This window comes from Bufo gargarizans, chromosome 2 (assembly GCF_014858855.1).
Source record: "Bufo gargarizans isolate SCDJY-AF-19 chromosome 2, ASM1485885v1, whole genome shotgun sequence".
Taxonomy (NCBI): Eukaryota; Metazoa; Chordata; class Amphibia; order Anura; family Bufonidae; genus Bufo; species Bufo gargarizans.
The window spans coordinates 305,026,968-305,052,137 of record NC_058081.1 but is presented as its reverse complement, the minus strand read 5'-3'; the positions used below and the strand labels follow the sequence as shown (position 1 = coordinate 305,052,137).

At 43.2% G+C, this 25,170-nt stretch overlaps 1 protein-coding gene across 2 annotated transcripts in view; it reads right to left on the bottom strand.

Moving 5' to 3' along the window:
- The window catches only part of ZFC3H1 (zinc finger C3H1-type containing), a 76,911-nt gene that overhangs the window by 6,948 nt on the left and 44,793 nt on the right, over positions 1–25,170 (bottom strand). For both annotated transcript variants that reach the window (XM_044280437.1, XM_044280438.1), the window contains exons 13-28: positions 24,885–25,059; positions 23,545–23,676; positions 22,746–23,300; positions 20,904–21,013; positions 19,291–19,422; positions 17,973–18,094; positions 16,824–16,925; positions 13,672–13,785; positions 13,379–13,562; positions 10,194–10,380; positions 8,583–8,774; positions 5,263–5,500; positions 4,550–4,655; positions 4,274–4,472; positions 2,495–2,589; positions 533–643 (exon numbers count right to left, since the gene is read on the bottom strand). In XM_044280437.1, coding sequence (XP_044136372.1) covers positions 533–643; positions 2,495–2,589; positions 4,274–4,472; positions 4,550–4,655; positions 5,263–5,500; positions 8,583–8,774; positions 10,194–10,380; positions 13,379–13,562; positions 13,672–13,785; positions 16,824–16,925; positions 17,973–18,094; positions 19,291–19,422; positions 20,904–21,013; positions 22,746–23,300; positions 23,545–23,676; positions 24,885–25,059 — 2,754 coding nt within the window. The remainder of the gene's footprint in view (positions 1–532; positions 644–2,494; positions 2,590–4,273; positions 4,473–4,549; positions 4,656–5,262; positions 5,501–8,582; positions 8,775–10,193; positions 10,381–13,378; positions 13,563–13,671; positions 13,786–16,823; positions 16,926–17,972; positions 18,095–19,290; positions 19,423–20,903; positions 21,014–22,745; positions 23,301–23,544; positions 23,677–24,884; positions 25,060–25,170) is intronic.

Genomic DNA, 25,170 nt, shown 5'->3' with positions numbered 1-25,170 from the left:
GCATATATGCGCTCCTGCGGCCCCATTTACAAAATGTCATGTTTATACACAGATGAGCAGTCAGCAGTGTACAGAGAAGTGAATTTTAAGCACAGAGGGAATGGTGTGCTTTAGGGTGGCAAAATTGTGATAAAAATACTATGGCATCATGAACATTTTCATAAAATTTTATTCAAAGTTTAGTTACTCTTTAAACTGATAAGAATATGGCTTATGTTTATGAGGCCAGGAGATCAGATGTAAGTTACACATCAGGGATCCAAAGAAAACAAAAAAGTGACAGTGTGCAAATAATCCTTGTATCTTAAATGGCTCAATATTTTTAATAAAGACCCATTGGAAAAAAATATTTTAGCCTGTAAAATGCAATAAAGGTGCCCATAGTCTTTAAAGTAACAAATGCTAGAAATGTTTAAAAATAACAAAAATCTGAAATTGGCGACAATGTTTTTGAACAAAAGCAGATTATGAATAATAATGCACACATCCAGGACACCGCTTTCCACTGTACTACAGCTGCTATTGTGCTCACCAGAAAACAAGCCAGAGGTATGGTCTTTGCATATCTGAAATGTTGGGAAGTCCATCATTTTTTAATGCTGGTGCTATGAAATCTAGTGGCACTGAGAAATTCAAGAGGTATCTAAAAATAAAAGCAACGTATATGTTATAACTTCACAGTGTCTTCAGGAACATTTAAGTCATAATCACCATTCTTCCCTCTGTACTTATGTAAATTAGCTCTCCTCCAGAAAGAAAAACCACCACTGATAATCCAGTCCTGCAAACTGAAGCAAAGGCCCTTTATGGACAGCTGTGTCTGGGTTCTTGCCCCTTGTCATTATAGAAGACAATACAGGAGAAAAAGCATCCAGTGCTTCCCTGTAACAGGATACTTCAGCAATAAAATATATTAAAATAACAGGCCACAAATGAGGCGTTTCCCGGCATCACCCTTTCTCAGACGAGATAAGTATCCCAACAATATAAAAAGGAATTGGTGCCAAGATAGCCCATAATGAGGGCTTATTTTTTGCAGCACAAGTTGCACTTTCTAATGCCACCATTTAATATTGGATACAATGTAGTGGGAAGCGGGGGAAAAAAAAAACATCCAAATGGGGTGGGATTGGCCAAAAACACAATTCCTCTGCCGGTTTACTTTTTTTTTGTCCCTACAACATTCCCTTTGTGGCAAAACTGACCTGTGCCCTTCATTCTCTGGGTCAGTACCATTACTAGGGTACCACATATATACAAGTTTTTTTTAGTGTCTACATAGTGTAAAAATTAATTAAAACCAAAACAATTTTTTCCATCACCATATTCTGACCACCATAACGGTTTTATAGTTATACCTACTGAGCTGTGTGGGGGCTCATTTCTTGTGGGACAATCTGTAGTTTTTATTGATACCATTCTGAAGTGTGGGTGACTTTTTGATCACATTTTATAATTTTTTTAGGCATTTGAATAAATGGCGAATGGGCCATTTTGACTTTTCTGTTACGCCATTCGCCAATTTAAAAAACAAATATTTTAATAGTACAGGCGTTTTCAGACACTGTGGTACCCATGATGTTTATATTGTTTGTTATTTATTAATACATTTTTTTTATTCTACGGAAATTTACATTTATAATTTATTTTTCTACATTTTTAATAGTTTTGTAGCTTGTGTTTGAAGCTACAAGACTTTTTTTATTCTGTACCATCATGTTTCATAAAGATCCACGATGATGGCAGAATTTCTTATGGTGGTCTGCCACCTGCTGGCCAAAATAAGAATTGCATCTCCAATACCCTGAGTCTCTTCAGAGAGGTCCAGTGTATTGAATTAAATTAGCACCATCCTTATCGGCCACAGATACAGTATTAAAGTCAGAGGCCAGATGGGGGGATAGAAACAGGGATAAGAGGGCCATTAGGTATATTATGTAGAAATTATGGAATGAATGATTAGAGGTCTGAGTGAAGGAGAAAAACGGATGCATGGTATAACAGACGTCGATAATGATGGTTGGTAGGGGCAATTGACATGGAATAGATGGCCAGAAGAGAGTGGTGAGAACTAAAGTAGTGGTGGTCATGAAAGAAGAAAGATGACTATATGGTATGAAGGCAACTGCATTTGGCCATCTGTTCCTTTTCTCCCTCCCATCGGAACACAGACACCTTGGCTTCATACCATATAGTCATCTTTTATGGAAGAATTGTTGTAATCACACATACCAGCAGATATGAGGGAACAATGTCATGCTATCTATGTTTTCCATCTTGTTTGGGGATAAGGTTTTGTTATACTATCTGGGTAATGCTGAACACGAGCCGAGATCAGATAAATTTGCAGTGATCATATGCTCATAGGCAAGATATCTTACTCAAATCTGCACTACAGCGTATCAAGCAGGACCTTTGTAGCGTAAAGGATTTCGGTGATCTGTGACAAGTCTTTTATATATTTTCCAAGCATTTACAGATACAAATGTTTTACCTGAAAAGATATGCTGGCGTATATTTTTCATTCAGGTTTTCAAAGAACGACATTACAAACTCTTCCACTAAAGGCGACAAGCAATCTAAATGGTCCTGAAAATGTAAAAGGTGAATTTCTATTACAAAATTAACTTCTTATGAACATGGCAAATTTAGTTGCTTTAAACTTTCCCTCTTCTGAGCGTGTTAAAGGAGTTTAACTGATATTTTAATATCTATCCTCGGGATAGGTCATCAGTATCTGATCAATGGGGGTCCAACACCTGAGACTCCTGCCCTTTAGCTGTTTGAAAAGGCAGGGATGCTTGCAGTAGTGCTGCAGCTTTCTCTCTGCTTTCAATAGGCCTAATGATGAAACGTTCATCTGCCACATGGCCTAGGCACAGCTCAGTGCCAAAGAAGTGAATGGGACTGAGTGCAATACCAAGCACAGCCGCTATACAATGTATGGTGCTGTGCTTGGTAAGGTGCGAGAAGGCTGTGGCACTCACAGGAGCGCCGATACCTTCTCAAACAGCTAATCGGTGGGGATAATGGGTGTCACACCCCCACTGATCAGATGCTGGTGACCTATCCTGAGGATAGGTCATCAGTAATAAAATGTCAGAAACCCCTTTTAATATCACAAGCAAAGTATTTGGCATGAGAAAAGCATCTCGAAATCACCTTCCTAGAGTATTTAAACTCTACCCAGATGGGTAACTTGTGAACCAGGTTAATTTGTGGCATGTTCCCTTGGGGAATGGGTTCCACCTAAAAAATCCTACGCACAACGCACCACCTTGTATATGTGCATATACACAGCTTGAGAGGCCAAAACATTAATATACATATACACACACAAATTATATATATATTAGGGCTGGACGATATGAGAATTTTGTGCGATTGCGATTAGGGCCCTAAAAATTGCAATAACGATATGCGATGCAATATTTTAAGGGAATTGTGCTAGAGGTCTGGATGACGCCCTTTTATGGAGGGGGGGGGGGGGGGGAATCTGTGTATGACGCCCTTTTATGGAGGGGGGGGGGAATCTGTGGATGACGCCCTTTTATGGAGGAGGGGGGGGGATCTGTGGATGACGCCCTTTTATGGAGGGGGGGGGGGGTCTGTGGATGACGCCCTTTTATGGAGGGGGGGGGAATCTGTGGATGACGCCCTTTTATGGAGGGGGGGGGAATCTGTGGATGACGCCCTTTTATGGAGGGGAGTGAATCTGTGGATGACGTCCTGTTATGGAGGGGGGAGGGGGATCTGTGGATGACAGTTATGTGGGGGGGGGGGTCTGTGGATGACAGTTATGGGGGGGGGGGGGTCTGTGGATGACAGTTATGGGGGGGGGGGTCTGTGGATGACAGTTATGGGGGGGTCTGTGGATGACAGTTATGGGGGGGGTCTGTGGATGACAGTTATGGGGGGGGTCTGTGGATGACAGTTATGGGGGGGTCTGTGGATGACAGTTATGGGGGGGGGTCTGTGGATGACAGTTATGGGGGGGGGTCTGTGGATGACAGTTATGGGGGGGGGTCTGTGGATGACAGTTATGGGGGGGGGGTCTGTGGATGACAGTTATGGGGGGGGGTCTGTGGATGACAGAGTTATGGGGGGGGGGGGGGGGGGGGGTCACACAGACGACTGCCATACTTATGGTGGGGCCCAGCAGTCAAACCCAAACGTTTTTAGCTCAGAACTTTGCCGCATTGTCTGCAGTATTACCAGAGATTGCAATGGACAGCACATCACAACACTGGACAATTTCCATGTCACTATTTACCTGCTGTATCAGGAATTTACAGACATTATAGAACATTTGTGCATTCCCAGGATTACTTCTGAAGGCAGTGATCCAGACCTCCAAGGCATTTTCCAACTGGCCTTTCTTCATATACACAGAGCATAAAGATTCTAGCAGATCACAGTTTCTACTCGAACTCTCCAGGAGCTGCTTACAAAGATTCACTGCAGCAAAATGCCTTCAAAAGGAAGCAAAACCAAGAGATCAGCCTACATAGCAGACGTCCAAACTCCCAGTGTTACATGTGTCTATTACCTGTCCAGCCTAAGGTGGAGCAAGATCATATTCTTATAAAGTGGTAGACAAACTTCTATTCTCTCCTCAGCACTCAAGGTGTCATCGGAGCAGGAAAACACAGCAGCTATGAAAAGAGACATGGCATTAGTTAAGGAAGTACTGTATTTCAACATCTAAAAACACTATGGCGTCTTACAATTCTATGCATTATCGTAAATTTGATATTAAGTTTAATTTCTGCTACATTAAAACCCATAAACCATCAATCAAAGACAAAGGGGGGAACTTATCACACACTAAACTCCAGAATACTGGATTAAAAAAAGTTGAAGAACAGGGCTTTGCAACTTGAGGGTTTCTTGCAGAAAAATTTAAACTTTTTTGCATTTTTACTCCAGTTTTGAAACGTAGGTGTGGTTAGCTATATAAATAAGCTTCACCACGAGTCACAATATCGCTCCAGTACGGATGTGGCGTGGAAGAAATGGTAGACTTTGTAGGCAAAACTGTTGTATTTGAAGAGTCTTCAAATAAAATGAAATAAAGCATTTGATAAACCTGGTTTAAAGTACGCCTACGCAGACTCAAGCAAAACAGACATCCGATATCACCCTTATGATAAAACTCCACCCCAATGCCTCTATATTCCCTAATACAAAGCAATATTGTTATAAACTACAAAATAAAAAAAAATTAAGGTATACAAGCAAACCAGCAATTATGTGACACACCTTCAAATAGAGCAAGCAGCATGACAGGATCAGTCATTATACTTTGGGGATTCTGCCAAGGTATTAGAAACGGCTCCTTGGTCACCATCCTGGAGGGGTTTGAGACTGTTGGGTCAAAGAAATTAGCAGGCAGGCTATTGAACTCCATGAGATGAATGTAAGAAAGCCATGCTAAGCAGCGATCCTTGGGAGCGAGGTGATCTGCTATACTCTTCTCACAAGGGGACTTTAAAGCATTCTGTAAATCACATTAAAAAAAAACAACAAAAAAAAAACGTTAAAGGCCAGCAATCTACAAATAAAGGTTCTCTGCATACATCATCGTACATCACAACATCATGGGATCCGAGTTTAAAGGGGATGGCATAATGCTAGGACAGGTATCAGCAACCTTCGGCACTCCAGCTGCTGGGAAACTATAACCCCCAGCATGCAAATATGTTCGGCTATTCTAACTCCCACAGAAGTGAATAAAGTATTCCAGGAGTTGTAGTTTCTGAACAGCTGGAGTTCCGGAGAATGGAGATATTGGAGGTGGGCTACTTTTTCGTGGGCCACCCTGTACTTTTCTTGAATCCAGAATCTCCGTTCATTGCTCTGCTAGATTTTCTTCAGGCTGGCAGCTCAGGGACATGTCCTTTCTGCAGCAGCTCTTTCCCTATCACAGCTCAAGCGATGCGTCCTTTCGGCAGTTTTTTTTGGGGGGTATGAAATATGGTGCGGATTATGTTGCAGAATTCCTGTATTAGAATCTCTTGATTCATTTTCATGGGGAATTGATTCCGCATCAAAGTCTGGATTTTTCTGCAACGTTGTCCACTGCAGAATCATTTCCCCATTGAATTGAATGGAGAGATTCTCATACAGGAAATCCCCAACACAACATTATTTACCCCGAAGAATGTAAAACACAATGCAGGGATAGACAATTTTCAGCTCCATAGGATAAAATGGGGAAGCCTTGATGTTGCACATTTTCTGGTGGATTTCCCAGTCAATGGTTTCTCAGCCAAAGAGGAGCATGGTGGAGTGGAAATCTAGTAAAGTTATACAGGTCCTTCTAAAAAAATTAGCATATTGTGATAAAGTTCATTATTTTCTGTAATGTACTGATAAACATTAGACTTTCATATATTTTAGATTCATTACACACCAACTGAAGTAGTTCAAGCCTTTTATTGTTTTAATATTGATGATTTTGGCATACAGCTCATGAAAACCCAAATTTCCTATCTCAAAAAATTAGCATATTTCATCCGACCAATAAAAGAAAAGTGTTTTTAATATTAAAAAAAAGTCAACCTTCAAATAATGATGTTCAGTTATGCACTCAATACTTGGTCGGGAATCCTTTTGCAGAAATGACTGCTTCAATGCAGCGTGGCATGGAGGCAATCAGCCTGTGGCACTGCTGAGGTGTTATGGAGGCCCAGGATGCTTCGATAGCGGCCTTAAGCTCATCCAGAGTGTTGGGTCTTGCGTCTCTCAACTTTCTCTTCCCAATATCCCACAGATTCTCTATGGGATTCAGGTCAGGAGAGTTGGCAGGCCAATTGAGCACAGTAATACCATGTTCAGTAAACCATTTACCAGTGGTTTTGGCACTGTGAGCAGGTGCCAGGTCGTGCTGAAAAATGAAATCTTCATCTCCATAAAGCTTTTCAGCAGATGGAAGCATGAAGTGCTCCAAAATCTCCTGATAGCTAGCTGCATTGACCCTGCCCTTGATAAAACACAGTGGACCAACACCAGCAGCTGACATGGCACCCCAGACCATCACTGACTGTGGGTACTTGACACTGGACTTCAGGCATTTTGGCATTTCCCTCTCCCCAGTCTTCCTCCAGACTCTGGCACCTTGATTTCCAAATGACATGCAAAATTTGCTTTCATCCGAAAAAAGTACTTTGGACCACTGAGCAACAGTCCAGTGCTGCTTCTCTGTAGCCCAGGTCGGGCGCTTCTGCCACTGTTTCTGGTTCAAAAGTGGCTTGACCTGGGCAATGCGGCACCTGTAGCCCATTTCCTGCACACGCCTGTACACGGTGGCTCTGGACGTTTCTACTCCAGACTCAGTCCACTGCTTCCGCAGGTCCCCCAAGGTCTGGAATCGGTCCTTCGCCACAATCTTCCTCAGGGTCCGGTCACCTCTTCTCGTTGTGCAGCGTTTTCTGCCACACTTTTTCCTTCCCACAGACTTCCCACTGAGGTGCCTTGATACAGCACTCTGGGGACAGCCTATTCGTTCAGAAATTTCTTTGTGTCTTACCCTCTTGCTTGAGGGTGTCAATGATGGCCTTCTGGACAGCAGTCAGGTCGGCAGTCTTACCCATGATTGCGGTTTTGAGTAATGAACCAGGCTGGGAGTTTTTAAAAGCCTCAGGAATCTTTTGCAGGTGTTTAGAGTTAATTAGTTGATTCAGATGATTAGGTTAATAGCTCGTTTAGAGAACCTTTTCATGATATGCTAATTTTTTTAGATAGGAATTTGGGGTTTTCATGAGCTGTATGCCAAAATCATCAATATTAAAACAATAAAAGGCTTGAACTACTTCAGTTGGTGTGTAATGAATCTAAAATATATGAAAGTCTAATGTTTATCAGTACATTACAGAAAATAATGAACTTTATCACAATATGCTAATTTTTTTTAGAAGGACCTGTATGTTCAGAATTGCTTAGAAGACCTTGTAGGGTCTGTGAAGGAGTCAAATGACAACCTTTTATACCTAGTCATGGAGCAGGCATGAAAAAGTCCTGCCAAAATATGCCCTGTAGCCACGATCTGGAAGAGCTTGCTGTGGGATCAGATTAAGGCCACTTTCATATGACAGCATTTTGCTACTACCACCACCAGGAGTGGTTCCAGAACACAGAAAATGTGCAAAGCTTCACGTTATAGTTTTGTTGTTAATAATTCATTTCAGGTTTTGGATAACAAATATAAATGTAAAATGGTGCTGCTATTAAAGGGTGTACTTGCGTGCCATCACCAAACTACAACACTACCACATTCAGGTATCCTGGACTGATCCGCAGGTCTACAGGCCTGAACGAACTGTAGACGCAGTTAGTTCAGGCGATTAAACCAACGGTCAAGATGGCATTTGCAGCCGTTACATAGATGACACTTCTGCATTACACTTGTTGGAGGCCTAAAAAGAATTTCTGCTTTTTGATCAAAAGTGAGTTCTTCACGTCCCTTTCCAGCAATCCATGTCATAGTGTAAATGAACAAACATGACATGCACAGTAGAAAAAAGCCTGCTGGGTCTCATTCTACACTCACAAATCATAGTAAGAATAAACACCCAGCTCACCTGTAAAATAGCAAGAGCGTTTTGCAGTCTTCCCGTGAAGAGGTTCACATGTACACGGTACAATAAAACCTGAAGACACTGCAGGGAAAGCAGCTCAGATTTCTCTCCTGCTTCAACTTGTTGCACCAGATACTGCAATGTTCGACCACACACTTGGTCCTTCCCATCAAAGGAATTCTCCAAAGTGAGGAACTGCAGATAGAAAATGATATACAATCACAAGTACAGAAAACAGATCCAGAAAACACAGTGAAACCGCATACATCTCAGTGCAGTCTTAAAACATACCTATTACGAATCTTTTTAAATTTGTACAAAGTTTACTTAAAAGCGGAGCTGCCATCTCTCCCGACATGTCTAACTACTTGCATTCCACATGTAATAATCCGGAAGCATCTTTTCTTACAAAGTTATGTTGTGCTATTCCCACAAGAGGTTTATGAACGAATTGCCAGCAGTCTGCAATAAATAGTCTATCTGGGTGCTACCAGTATGGAGGTGTGCAGAGTCTGACACTGGTAGCACTGACTGGATAGTGTCACACTGGTGCAGGGACAACCCTCCCTCCAAACAAACATCCAGATGGACAGCTATTGCAGACAGAAGGCAATTCGCAAACTTCTAGTAGGAATAATAAGTGAATGGAACACTAGCCATAAGACATGTTTCAGGAATTTTTGTTTAACAGAAAATGCAAATATTTACTAAAACAGACATGACAGGAGTTGGGACAAATCCTTCAACGTATACAGTAAAACTCATAGGGGAGGACAACCTTAATGAGACCGGCACACACAAAAACATGTCTGCATGCTTTCCAAAATCTGGGGGCTAATTCATAGGAAAACTGGCCTACAGTGTATCAGAGGTGGCTAAAGGCACCTGACAGGAACAGGGCTGATGTATTTTAGTATAAACAGTGCAGACTATTAAAACACATTTCCTATCATAATTTGTTCCATTAATGCCGGTTATTTGTGGTGTCCTTCATGTCTTATGCCATCACCCCTATTGATCGTAGGCTTGTATACAGCTTCTGTCATGTCATGAAGCTGCTGACGCAGTTCTTGTGCCGATATCAGGCAGCTCTCTGTTACCTGCTACACCCTTCAGCACTTGGAGGCCCCTTTTGCAGTTTGCATTGCATACCATCTTGGGGCTGAGCTGTTTATTTACAGTGCACAATAAAGGCACTGGAAGGGATTATATAGTAAGAGAAGCATTATACTATATTAAGTGGGTGCAAATCCGGCGAAGACCACCGACCAAGGTCCAAAACGACATGTGAAGAAAAGTAAGGTAGCAATGTTACAACTGCTTATTGCAGCCTTTCTCAACTTGAGAAAGACTGCAATAAGCAGTTGAAACATTGCTGACGCTGGGTTGAATAAATCAGTTTTATGTGTTACGTTAGAGTGCTACCTTACTTTTCTTCAAATATATGCACACACATATTAGTGGTAACATGCTGAAAATTATCAGGATTCCTGGAGCGATTTTGAGAAGGCAGGACATGGAGAAAGAAAAAAGGACACAGCCGCCTGATGCATCTATATGTAGTGCAGTATTTTACACACATTATTATATAAAATTATTAAATTAAATACTCACTGTCCACCATGTCTGATAGGAAGGGGCATACTCTACAGCAGTTTCACACATTTCTTGGATTTCTTCTCTAGTTCCTCTTTGGGAGAATAATTTGAGGTAGTGGCTCCAAATCTCAGGATTGTCTCTGTTATGCTCCAGTGCACGGGATAAAACATTCAACGCTGAATCCAAACACTCTGAAGACGTCCTGCAAGTAAAGGCAAAATACTGATTTATTTATCAATCAGACCTTTTATGGCTACTGAACTAGGTGCATTTGTTCTGTGGTCAAATTTAATATTCACCGAGAGGTTTTCTAAAACTTTGCAGAAACACAATTCCTTTCAAAAAGAAATAAAAAAAAGAAAAATAAAAAATAAAAAAAAAGCCAGACCATGGCCAAGTTAATCTTCCTTTAGGCTGGGTTCACACCTGAGCGTTTTACAGCGCGTTCCTACGGAACCAATGCTTCCCTATCGGCATGGTTCTCACCTGGGCGTTTTACAGCATGTACGATCGCGCTGTAAAACGCCCGACGCCCCAAGAAGTACATGAGCTTCTTTGGGGCGTCTTGTCGCGCGTTCCCGTACATAGACTTGTCTCTGTATGCGCGATTGCAAACGCCGGTACAATCGCGCATACAGAGCGCTCCATCGCGAACGCTCAGGTGTGAACCCAGCGTTACACAAGAAGAAAACTGAATTCAAGCTGTGAAGGATCCGTCATATGACGGATACCCACAATACGAAAGGACCCCAGTGCCTTATACTTGGGTCTCTGAGGTTCTGTCCAGTTCAGCAATTTACCAGAGAAAATAACGCTGCGTGCAGAGCCAATTCTTTCCCATTAAATGTGATGCAATCTGCAACTTAATGTAAAAAATAAAATCAAACCTGTTTGGCGTTATCTGACTGAGACATGTCTGCAAAACATTTCTAAAATCAAGTTTAAAAAAGGGAGAAAAAAAATAAAAATCCCTGGCAAAGGGCATATATTGAACACTGTTTTAGCAGGTTTGCAAATTAAGGCTGCAGATATCTTCTCCTCTTGGGAAAAGGCAGTGACTTTTGGCTGTATCCAGTGTTACTGATAAAGTGACAGTCAATCGGATAAGAACAAAGCGCAAGCTTTCAAACCTAATAAATAACACAAATGTTCTATGAAAAAATTGCTGCGTCATCTTTGGAAAAATAACAAATCTTTAGTATTAAGCTGAATGGTTTCCATTAGGTGCAGGACTGCTCTGATAATGGGCATTTGGCCCTGGAGATGTTTTTTTTTTCATTAGCCTGTGTCTGCAGTCCAACAGTCTGCATATACAGGATATTCTCCACAAACAACTACAATCCCCTAGATCAGCTGAGAGATGTATACCCAGGTCCAAGCAGGTCTAGTTTTACACTATTCCACACAGCCAGTCTGGTTCAGAATGGGATGTGTTTTTTTTTTTTTTTTTTTTTAACTTTACATTCAAATATGTACTGCATATTAAGGCTACTTTCACACTGGCGTTTTGGCTGTTTGTGAGATCCATCATGGGCTCTCACAAGCGGTCCGCAACGGATCAGTTTTGCCCTAATGCATTCTGAATGGAAAAGGATCCGCTCAGAATGCATCAGTTTGCCTCCGATCAGTCTCCATTCCGCTCTGGAGGCGGGCACCAAAACACTGCTTGCTTAGATTTTCTGTCTGCCTGACGAAGAGGAGCCAAACGGATCCATCCTTACACATAATGTAAGCCAATGGGGATGGACACGTTTTATCTGAAACAATTGAGAACGGATCCATCCTCCATTGACTTTCAATGGTGTTCAAGACAGATCCGTCATGGCTATAGAAGTCATAATACAACTGAATCCGTTCATGATGGATGCATGCGGTTGTATTATTGCAACGGAGGCGTTTTTACAGATCCATAACGGATCTGCAAAAAACGCTAGTGTGAAAGTAGCCCAATACATAAAAGGAGTTGCAAAGAACCCAAAATAAAACAATCCATCACACATTCTAATACAGAAGTGGGGACAATCCCTGCATACCTTGACCCTCCGACCACTCCATGTCTACTTATAGTGCAAGTAAACCTGCAAACTACTTTAACTCTTTCATTGGCAAAAATATAAGATTAAAGGGGTTTTCCAGGACTCCTATTCCTCACGAATGGGTCATGACGATCAGCTGTTTAAAGAGGTTGTGGCACTCCGGTGAGCACTGCAGCCGTGCTTCGTACTACAGCTGAGGCCCATTCATTTGAATTGGACTGACCTGCAATTAGGTCATGTGACCCATGAACACGACATCACTAGTCTAGGGCAAGGGTAGGCAACCTTGGGCACTCCAGCTGTTGTGAAACTACAACTCCCAGCATGCATACGTTCTCTGCTCTTCTGAAAACTTTCATAGAAGTGAATAGAGCATGCTGGGAATTGTAGTTTCACAACTACTAGTTTCGAAGGTTGCTGATCCCTGGTCTAGGAAGAGGCTGTGGCACTCATCGGAGCATCCTGACCTCTTCAAACAGCTGTTCGGCTGGGGTGAGAGGGGTTCGACTATACCGCTATGGCATGGTTTGAAGGTGTTAATCTTGAATCCCACATAATCTGTCACTTGTTTCTAGCACAGAATTGTTGGAAGAGTTAAATCAGTTTATAATTTAATATTTTGATTGGGATATATTTTTTGCCTCTTGGCCACTTTAAGGCAGGGTGAAATCAGCTTGCCGTTTCCTTCATTGAAACCTTCTGGTAGAGAACTCACTGCTAAACCCCATAAACACAATATGCTTATCTGGATACAAGTTTTACTTTGGACTTTCTTCCTGAAGTTTTAAAAAATGTATAAACAGTTCAATCTAGGCTAATCTGGCACACACTAGGTTTCAATGACACCTAGATTACAGGAATTGTACTGGATCTGTCTATCTAGAGAGAGATCCCATGTGATTGTGCGTTTGCTAATAGCAGAAGCTGGCTAGCTCCGTTTTTTAGCACTGGTGCCTTGCAACGCTGGGGTCCTAGGTTTGAATTGAACAAAGGACATCTGCATGGAGTTTGCATGTTCTCCCCATGTTTACGTGGTTTCCTCCAGGTACTCCGGTTTCCTCCAATACTCCAAAGACATACTGATAGGGAACGGCTTGAATAACAAATACACATTACAGACAAGATTGCCAAAATCGCAAATTATGCAGACAAAAAGCTACCTACCCCTCATTTTGGTTTAAGCATTTGTACGTTAGCTTGATCCATAGCTGTATATCCAAAGGGTTTTCATGCACACTAGCTTCCAGGTTGGAAATGTCATCTGTATCACTTGTGAAATATCTAATGTCTTCTGAAGTAACAACAGCATCATGAATGGGAACCTTGGTTTTGGTCTGTGGAAGACGTGCTGTAAAGAGTAAGAACCATTCACACACACCAATGAACAGATGATCAAAGAGCAACCATTCCAGTAATGTTCTTTACAGCATCATATACATGCAATCCCTTAGGCTTACCACAGTTTATTGCTTTCGAAGAGTCATCTTCATCGCTGCTGCTACTCACCAACGGCTTTTTCCAATACATGGGCTTCCATTTTCGCTTCTCTTTATAGGTAGTGTGGGGGGGTGCTGCGAGATAGAAAAACTACAGTTTGAGGGAACGTTAGTCATAAACAGAAACCACAATGCATTAACAGATCTGTAACCCATCAACTTATACTGGGGTCTGCATTACCCATTGTGTGATGGGAGAAACTGGGCTGGCTATTCCTCCAGCAGAGGACAGAATCTGTGATGGATGCCCCCGATAGAGCATCTGATGCAGATGGGAACTCAGACAGAAAAAAATGCAAGCATGGATTCTATATCTTTTGAAACACTTAGAATTCTGTCACCTATTTGATGGAGCATAACAGGCAAGGGTACTTAAAATACTCAAACAACCCCTCCACAATCAGCTGACCAGAGAAAATGAAAACCCCTCCACAATCAGCTGACCAGCATTTTTCCTGCAGCGGCTTCCAAAGATGAAATTTAATATCATGTCAGGGTCCTATATACCAAAAACCTGAGAGGGGGCAGTAACCTGATAAAATTAAGATTTAATAAGGTCAATTAAAATCCCGAGATCAGGAAAATACACCCCTTACAAAACAGAGGCACACGCGACAAAGGAAGGACCTTAAAGGGGTTGTCTGGGATCAAATTTTTTTTTTTTTTTTTTTTTTTTTGTGTACTCCCCATTAACAGCTGAATCAAGGTCCCCCCATATGTTTTTAAGTATTTTCACCATTTCTATATGGCTCATACGGGCCCCCCCACGCTTTGTTTACACCTATGTTTAATTTTTCCTACCTTCCTGCCGCACTGCACTGTGGTTCCCAGCACAGCGCGGCATCACGTGGTTTCATCTCTGCCGTGACTCCGCCCCCTAATTAATATTCAGTGCTCTGCCTCTTTCATTCATAATAAAGCGCCCTGCCCGGTGACATCACCGGACCGCATGGGCGTGGCTTAACACGGTTGGTTGCCGCCTTGTTACCGCCCATCCAGGCACTTTGAATAATTCATGTGGCTGAGGCCGACGTCACCGGGCTCCCTGGGAAGCGGAAGAAGAGGCTTCACTCGGCAGAAAGGGACCCGGTACGTCACCGAGTCTTGGAAACACAGCGCTTCCGGCTGAGTTGGAGATTTGAAAACTGAGCATTAGAAATGTCGGGTAAAGGTAGGACAGGCACGACTAACATTTAGGGCATTGTTGTACACATACTCCAATCTTCCCAATCCTGGACAACCCCTTTAAGTGCGTGTTACGCACTAGGTCAACTTTGATTGGGTCCCCAGCGCCACCCTTTGTAAACCAAGAGTGGGTCTGACCGGACTCAAAGATAAGTAAAAACAAGACCACAGATATGTACACAGATTTACTCAGAGCTGCACACAAGACAGGGACTCGCCTTAATAGTCCCGTGGTGCAATACTAGGTCCGGTACCATGCAACACAGGCAAGAAAAGGGCAGGTCTTACCAGTATGAGGGCAAACCGAACCAGCATGCAGGTTCCATGTGGAGTGTCCTCCTTTAGCGTGAGGAGGTCTTTGGGTCAATGGTCTTAATGGTGAGGGGGGCCTCAGGGAGTAGATCTGTCCCTATTATGCCCTACTTGACCTGTTGCACCCTAAGGCCCCTTTCACACGGGCGAGTTTTCCGTGCGGGTGCGATCCGTGCGGCGAACGTATGGCACCCGCACTAAATCCTGACCCATTCATTTCTATGGGGCTGTGCACATGAGCGTTGTTTTTAACGCATCACTTGTGCGTTCAGTTGAAATCGCAGCATGCTCTATATTGTCCGATTTCGACGTGACGCAGGCCCCATAGAAATGAATGGGGTGTGTGAAAATCGGATGGCATCCGCAAGCAAGTACGGATGCCATGCGATTTGCACGCACGGTTGCTAGGAGACGATCGGGATGGAGACCCGATCATTATTATTTTCCCTTATAACATGGTTATAAGGGAAAATAATAGCATTCTGAATACAGAATGCATAGTAAACCAGCGCTAGAGGGGTTAAAAAAAAATAAAAAAAATTTAACTCACCTTAGTCCACTTGCTCGCGAAGCCCGGCATCTCCTTGTGCCTCCTCTGCTGATGAACAGGACCTGGGGTGAGCTGCTCCATTAAATAGAGCTTAAGGACCTTCGATGACGTCACTCCGGTCATCACATGGTCTTTTACCATGGTGAATCACCATGGTAAAAGATCATGTGACGTACCATGTGATGACCGGAGTGACGTCATCGAAGGTCCTTAACCTGTATTTAATGGAGCAGCTCACCCCAGGTCCTGTTCATCAGCAGAGGAGACACAAGGAGATGCCAGCTTCGCGAGCAAGTGGACTAAGGTGAGTTAAATTTATTTTTTATTTTTTTAACCCCTCTAGCGCTGGTTTACTATGCATTCTGTATTCAGAATGCTATTATTTTCCCTTATAACCATGTTATAAGGGAAAATAATACAATCTTCAGAACATCAATCCCAAGCCCGAACTTCTATGAAGAAGTTCGGGTTTGGGTACCAAACATGCGCGATTTTTCTCACGCGAGTGCAACGCATGACAATGTTTTGCACTTGCGCAGAAAAAATCGTGCATTTTCCCGCAACGCACCCGGCTCTTATCCAGGCAAAAAAACTCACGCCCGTGTGAAAGAGGCCTAAGATAACCTCCAAACACTGAGTCCTTGCACCGCAAGGGTTGGCCCCGTCCGGAACCTGACCCTGAGCTAGTATCCCTAGATGGCCCTACTAGAGGCAATATCAAGAGGCTAAGGGTAAAACGACGAATCTGATATTGTAAGCAGACTTGAAAAGCATAAACAGTGATATATTCACATGTCCCTGCGAGTTTCATATATGAATAGACCATGGTATGGCCCTATCCCGCAATGTCAGTGTCCTAGAGAAGCGTGTGGCCTAAATTCAGAAACCCTGGCAGGGTAAGAGAAACTTCCTGCCGGCCTGCTGACGTCCTATATACCAGCTCAGCGCATTACTCTGAATCAAAGGGAGCCCAGGGCAGGGGTACCCTATGAGATCCATATGTCCAATGGTTACCTTGCTGAAACAACTATTAACACATCAAGGCAAGAGTTAGAAGCGTACTCACTGTGATGTAGGCTTTCATTGACATGACTAACAAGTAGGACAGACATCAGATCCATGGACATGTGATCCCGTTTCACACCAAAGAGTTTGTCAACATATTTTTCTGAAAGAAAGAAAAAAATGAAGCCAATAAAGATAACCCATCAAACATGTTCAAAATCAACACTTGTGTAAAAGACGGGCCAACTGTCCCTTCAAGTCTGCTAGAGGTCTGGGCATGATGGAAAGCCAAACATGCATTGTAGTAAGCACTGCAAGCAGGCAGATCAGACTCCTATGTTTAGGAAATTCTGGAAAAACAAACATGTGGAGACCACGGGCTACTGCCTTTTTGTCATCCACATCTATGTCACAATGCACCGTCTTCTACTGTAGGCTTGAGGTCACGTAGGGATAATATTGTGCCAGAAAACATTACACCTTACTGCAATACAGGTACGGCAAGTGACTATTCTTCTATTACCACCTAGTTCTGCTGTGTGGCAAAGTATCTCGCTGTTACAATAATTGCGTAATTAGAAATTAATGTATTGTCAAAAATTATGCTTCGCTGTTAAACTGGTTTAAAGGAGTTCTGTCATCAGATATGTTGTAATACAACCACCTCACTTGAGACGTGCGCTTGACAGTTGAACGCCGATCTGATATTGATGACCTATCCTGAGGATAGGTCATCAATATTAAAAAGCCTGGAAAACCCCTTTAAAGGAATATGGTCTAGAATACAGTCTGAGACCCAGTATCAAATCCGTCTGAGGGAAGGCAGAGAAAACATAATGGGAGAGCAGTGCGCTTGTTTGCACCATTTGAAAATGGACTTCCACATCCTGTGGTAGAGACAGGAATTAGCAGCTTTCTAGCTTTTAGCTAGGACAGTGGCTTCAACAGTCATGCCGTTAAAAATTCTTCTTTCTATTTTTTCCTTCTTTAAACAAGGTTTTTTGTGCAGCATCGCTCCACTATTACCGTACCCTTTTTGTCTGACAGTCGGGTAAGTTGGGTGCACTGAACGGAGCAGCCCTGCACCGAAAACAATACATGCATAATAATATAAAGCAGCATTTTCCTGGATTACAAGTCCGGGTGTTCACAAGAAAGGTATGGTTAGGTTTTGGGGTCACCAGCCTACAGAACAGTATGGTTATTTTACCTGCTGCAGCTGTAATTTCTTCATCTGTGCTGATCTCAGAACATCCAATAAGGTCCAAATTGTAAGACAAAATATCTTGAAATAGTTTCTTCCTGCTTAGTGTACAATCACGCATGTGCTGCCTAGAGAATAAAGCATAAGACATATTAATGGCTGTCTGCATCACTGTGTCACCAGTAACATAAACCTGTCACTATGTTCATGTTACTCGAGTAAGCAGGAGTTAGGGACAGGTTGGTCACCTGTGCTATGGCTGCTCTCATGGAGGTGCTTTCAGCTGTCACTTTTGTGATGGCAGTCAGTATATTTATAGTGTAGACATGTTGAGCCCCACAGCACACGCCAGCACTGCCAGGGAGGGGAGTCCGATGAAGCTTGTTGTCCCCATCCTCCGGATAAGTGACCGGTTTCTTTCCTATACACGACAGGAAAGAAACCTGCCAATAATAGTCTGGAGGCAGGCGAGGGTGCGGGCAGTGAACCTCAGACCATTGCGTGCTGCGGAGTTCGACTCTCAAAGTATTGACTGGCATGACAGAAATAACAGACCGCTGAACCCAGTACGGCTTCACTACTGTATGCTGCCCTCAGAGAGAGGGCAGGATAGTACAGGTAATAGGTCTCCTTTAAATCATTAAGGGCATAATTTATCAAAGACAGGCGTTTTGATATCTCCTTTGCCACCGGAGGATGCGCCTAATTTATGACTAGGCACAAGCCTCTTCATAAATTAGGCGCATCCTTAAGCAGTCCGTGCTGCTAGATTGAAATCTACTTCAGTCCCTATAGCTGGAGTAGATTTCAAATCATTTAAGGCAGGCATGCTCAACCTGCCGCGCTCCAGCTGTTGCAAAACGACAGCTCCCAGCATGCTCGGAAAGCCTACAGCCATCTGCCTACAGCCGAGCATGATAGGAGTTGTAGTTTTACAACAGCTGGAGGGCCACAGGTTGAGCATCCCTGATTTAAGGCATTAGTGCAAATGATAGGCAGAGCTGGCAGTACTCCGTGGCAAGGGTTAAGTTTAAAAGCGTTGTTTACCTAGGTGAACAGGAGGACAAAATGAGGGAGTGCAACTTTATTATGCCACTTTTGGGCATAGGTGGTCATAATAAATGACCCCCTAAATGTTTTAATGAGTTGTCTAGCCAATAAATAGCAATACTTCCCTTCAGCGCCCTTTCAGATACTCCCCAGATGTCCACTGGTCTGATTCCTGGTCCCTCTCAATACATAGGAAGTGTCTGCCCAGCAATCACTGGTATGGCCGCAGTGAATTTTCCAGTAAGTAAAGAAATGGTATGCTCTTACTACTTACCACTGGCAGTCATCGTCATTACATGTGCCCGTAAGATCAAATCGACAAAAGAAAGTTTTGGGTTCGATCATGTTGCTGTAAGAAACAGAGCTAAGCAGCAGTTTTTCTTTTGTACGAAAATATGGACTAAACCTGTAAAATATGTAAAAGAAAAAAAAATGAATCCTCGCAATGCAGGATATAGGGTTCAGAGAAGTTGTAGATTCTACAGCATGTAGTACACTTCAGACAGAAGCATCATTATGCCCTTCATGGCTAAGCTAGCAGTCATGTATTTGGAATGCCCCCATGGCTGTGATCAAGACCATAATATCCATCAATACTATAAACAAGTAGACAACACATACAGGACTTACATGAAAGTATAGTGACGCAAGGCCATCTAGTGAGCAAGTATGGTAAAAACGGCATTTGCTTCAGACACATCTAAGAAGATCTACTAAAAATCTATGTATATTATAAATGTAGGGGGCATGTACAAAAAAGATGAACTTCTGCAAAATCCACCAACACCAGCAGAACTGACCAACCCTCTAAATGTGTATGGTGGTTTCCCAAGACTCCTCCAAAGACAGATTTCGGGGGAAAGAATGATCAGGCAAGATGTATTTCACAATAATCGATGCTTATTCCTCATGAGAGCTAAGCCACCAAACACCTTTGGCAGCAGCCTATACCCTTCTTCCCCTTGAGAACACACGCATGCTCGGCTGAGCTTCGGCCTACCAATAGCAAGTATTGACAATCTCCACCACGCCAGTTGTCCTGAAACTGCAACTCCCAGCATCCTCCTTTCACTTCCACAGGAGTTCAAAAAGTGTGCACGCTGGCAGTTACAGTGTCACAGCAGCTCAAGTTCCAAAGGCTGCTGATCCCTGACCAACAGTACATGGCTACCTATACCGGGGTACATAAAGTATTTGTTATCAATCGGGAAGTTTTGATTGGTTGGTATTGGTAGGGGTCTGGGTGCTGAGACCCCCCCCCCCCCTCACTCAAGCACTGTGCCCCGTCAGCAGCGACTGGTTCTCCTTAGTGGAGGCAGGGTTAGGCGATGGTGGACTTAAATACTTCTATGAGTCCATATTCAGCTATTCGCACTTCTCTGAAGAAAGTCAATCAGAGCCTAAGGCCCCTTTCACACGAGCGAGTTTTCCGCACGGGTGCAATGCGTGACAACACATCGCACCCGCACTGAATCTTGACCCATTCATTTGTTCTATATTCAGCGTTTTTCACGCAGCCCAGGCCCCATAAAAGGGAATGGGGCTGCGTAAAATACACATCGCATCCGCAAGCAAGTGCGGATGTGATGGGTTTTTCACTGATGGTTGCTGAGAGATGTTGTTTGTAAACCTTCATTTTTTTATCACATGCGTGAAAAACGCATCAATGAGCATTGCACCTGCGCAGAAAAAAACTGAACGCAATCGCAGACAAAACTGACAACTTGCTTGCGAAATGGCGTGAGTTTTCCTGAACACATCTGGAGCTAATCCGCATTGTTCGTGTGCAAGAGGCTTTCTGCACTCTGACCACCAACAAATAAAGCTTCTGACATTGTAAACATTTTCTGAAACAGGTACTATGCGACTACAACAATTTTTTCTTACCTATAAGATTTAAAAACCAGAAGAGGACTGCGATATGGACCAAACGGAAGCGGTCTTACATCAGTCTGCTTTGTCTGCATGGCAAACAAATCCACATCCACAGGTATCTCCTGCAAGAAACAAAGTAGTAACTGAAAACCAAGCTATTAGGCTAGTTTCACACTAGCACTAGGGGTCCGGACGATTCTCGCCATATTTGCCAAGTTGCGGGCAGATCTCTGCCAGTCCCCATTTGTGGAGCCAGGCGGAGATGTTCAAGCAAAGAAGAGAGATCCAGCAGGCAGTTTACTGCCAGAACAGCCAGCCGGATGCCTAGCGCTAGTGTGAAACTAGTCTTATAAAAGGATCTGTCTCCTACAGGTGACAGCGGAAAAAACAAAAGGGAAACATTTAACAAAATTAACATATTTCCAGAAAGGTTGAAAGCGAGTGTCTGCTATTTTCAGAAACCCCATAGAAATGAATGGACAGCGTACCATGCAAGTGTTGTCACTGCTCCATTTACCCCTATGGGACATAAGGAAATTAACCAAGCCAGCGCTCTGCTAATTTCGTAACCCCCATAGAAATGAATGGAGGGTGGCCGTGCATCCGTACAGTGTCCCGTTCTAGAGATAGAAGTGGGACATGGAGGTAGGACCCACACCTGAAATTGGTGCCATATCCTAGTGATAGGCCAATGTCTGAGGTGAGAGAACCCCTTTAATGTCCTTTCCTGAGATGGCTATCACGTTCAGTTAATATTTATACCAAACAGTAATCTGATTTCCTAGAGATGTAAAAAATGTGCACGCTACTTAATGTGACCATGTGGTTGCTGCGCGTTTCTGTAAAGCTGTCATGACCCCGCTCTGTAAACTCGCTACCCCATCATCAATGACATGACAAATTGGGTAGGGCAAGATTTCAAAGTTACTGCATCATGGGAAACTCCGTTTTCAGTGTGCTGCTAAAACCACAGACATGCCGAAGAGGCAAAACAAGTGACACAGGCTTGCAACAAGAGGTACACTTTGATACTGGTGCTGCAATAGTATTAATTTAAGACTCCTTTCACGTCACCGTTTCTCCTTTCCGTTCTCCGGCTCCGTTGAGGAGCAGAACGGATTCTGCAGATAACTGAGCGTAACGGAGCCTAAAGACCCCATAGACTATAATGGGGTCTGTTCGGAGTCCACTCAAAAATCATTCTGATCTGACCCCATTATAGTCTATGGGGTCTTTAGGCTCCATTACGCTCAGTTCGGTCTCAGTTATCTGCAGAATCCGTCCTTTCCGTTCTGTTGCTCCTCAACGGAGCCGGAGAACGGAAAGGAGAAACAGTGATGTGAAAGGAGCCTAACCTGGACAACACCTTTAAATCCAGGTCCAAGGGTATATTGTGACAAATGAGATAATTAGTGAGGAAGAGGATCACCATTCTACTCATGAATGCTCAGAAGCCTTTTGTGTTATCTGCCATGCTTCGGCCTGGTGTATATATTATGCTGTCCTCAAGGGGGTCATCTGAGAAGATTCAAAATCTCGGACAGGCCCCTGAACGGTCTAAAACCATCTCCACCTCTATCTCCAGTACTTTTGGCTTGTTTACAAACTGCAGTGGTGACGTGCCAGTACATGGTGCATGATTGCTGCAGCCAATGCTCCATCTGCAGATCACCATGATTGTGGCGTACAGCATGTGAAGGCTGCAGCCAATCACTCTCCTCAGCGGTAGACTTGGGATCAAAGCGATTGCAGAGTCACGTGCCGTACGTGAACAAATAGTGACAGGAGGACCGGCTACTATGATTACTCACATTAAAAAGCAGTTGACTCAAAAATAAAATGTGACATAATCACCTTTCCAGAGGAGAGTTTATCTGAAGACACTAGTAGTTGGTCACCCATTGCTAGGAGCGGTGTTAAGTTACTGGAGTTGGAATGCAGTCTTCTAACCTCATCAATATTCAGACCAAAAAAAAGTTCTGCCCCTTCTGTTGCCATCTTGGAAGGAGTGTTGGAAACCTCCTTGTAGGGAGTAAGCTCTGCATGCTTCAGGTTAGGTTTAGTAAAAGAGCTGGAGTCCCGGAATGATTTCCTTCGCTCTTTAACAGAGAAAGACAAATCTTCATCATCCGGTTCATTCTCCTCTGAGTCTAATGTTATTTTGTCCTGAGAAAGGTCATGCAATGATGGCTGAGGCAGTGCAAATTCCGCCGGCTCCTCTGCCACAGGAGGGTGGTTTACAGGCTGCTCTTTCACTTTTCGCGCTTGCATTTCTTTCAGTTTTTGGATTTTAAGGGCATATTCCTGTTCCAGTTCTTGCAGTCGTTTTTTCTCCTGTGCAATAGCCTCTGCAGATTGCTTCTTTGGGCTGATGGCTACGGCTGTGTCGGCCTTTAACATTTTATTTGCCTAAACAGAAAAAAAATCGTGGAAAATCATGGAAAGTCCCATCCCATTGCACACAGGGTGGGGGAATAGTAGGAAAGAGTGCAGGGAGTGTATGACCTTACCCACAATGCAAAATGCCATGCTACTACGGTACACTGTGCATGTGTAGAAAACTAGGCGGCAAGCATCACATACAGAAACATGAAAAGCTCTGCATAATAGCAAAAGCTTCCACAGACACGCGCTTCCACTATGTTATACTCACTCCCATATTGCTGGGTTCCAACTTTCTTTTCCCCAACTCCTGACTAGCCAGTGCTTTCGCTCGGGCAAGTTCTTCTCCATATTTTAGAGACAGCGTCCTTTTTTCTTCAACTCTGTGCTCTACTTTAGCAATCTGAAAAATAGGCATGTAACGGTGCATCAGAGAGTGCGCAAAATAAATGAAGCACACAGCGGGTTAGTGAAAGACGCACACTTAACGTAGTACTGCTGCCCTATTTAGGGAGTTGAGCCCTGTGATACATACGTTTATATGATTTGAAGCGGAGATGCTGACAGGACTCCTAGCTTAGATGGGGAGAGTCCCAATTACCCTGCCTGCAATAGGATACTGACAGCCATCTGTGTACAGACCTTGATAAAGATGAACTGTCAATTAACTGTGTGTGTGTGGGGGGGGGGGGGGGGGGGTCAGAGCTTTAACTGTTGCTCCCTAGGAGTCTTAGAAGGATTTATCCTGCTTTTAACTTTAAAAACATACAGCTCATCTAAAAATCATATGCTGCTCTAAGCTCCATACAAATCACCTGATGGATTCCAATTTGAAAAGCCAATGGGACCTAGCTGTAGTACCAGGGTGCAGATCTGTGCTTGGTAAACAATGAAGAGGGTGCAGCACTCAGAGCTCTGAGCCCCTTTAAAAACCAAAACTGAAGGGGTTAGAGAAGTAAACTGTCTATAATAAAACATTCACAGCCCTAATAATCACTCAAAATCAAATTTCAGGAAAACCTCTTTAAAACGATCCTCTGGTTCAAGGATAAAAAATTAAAATATTAAGTCAAATTAACTGGGGCATGAACAGAACACTTTCAGTACATAGTGACATGCTTTTCACCTTCTCAGCTGCAGATTTAGGACTACTCTTCCACCCAAGAATGCCAACACTGCTTCTCAGACTACCTAAACACATTTTGCGTCAGTCCAAAGACCATTTCAGATTTCCTGCTTGTTAAGCCCTACTCTTGGACTGTCTCGCAGGCATAGTCATAAATTAGGCTCACCCTCCAGCAACTCTGAGCTGCCGTAGATTGCAGTTTTCTTTTATGCCAGAAAATTGATAAATTCACTGGGCCCACCCCCTTTGCCAGACCCTCTTTCCAGAAAGGTGGCAAGAGTGGCGTAGAAACACCACTTGTACCTAGATTGCCGAGCAATGGTGGTTAAAAAGTCAAAGGGTTTGTGACTTTTTACGTCAGAAAATTGTAGTCGGGGAAATTCTAAATTACCCCCATAACGTTTTCATATGTAAATCATGTTTCTGCACAGACCACACTCTAAACTATTTTAGAAACCCTTGCTGTCTGTATAAACTGGGCTCACTTGTTCTTGCAATTTCTTCAGAAGCGCACGATTGGCATTTAAGAACTTCTCAGTTGCTTGCAGCTGTTCCGAGAGTCTGGTGATCTTCAGCTCTGCAGTTCTGATGGACTCCCTTTTCTTTTCCTCTTGTTGCAAGAGATGTTTTAAAAGAGATTCGTCCTTTAATAGCAGCACTCTAAATGAAGAATAAAATCAATCAGCAAATATAACCAATCTAACATTGATATCTAAATGGTCTAACCAGTGGCCCCTCCACAAACACCGAGATGTATAGATTTCTCATTCT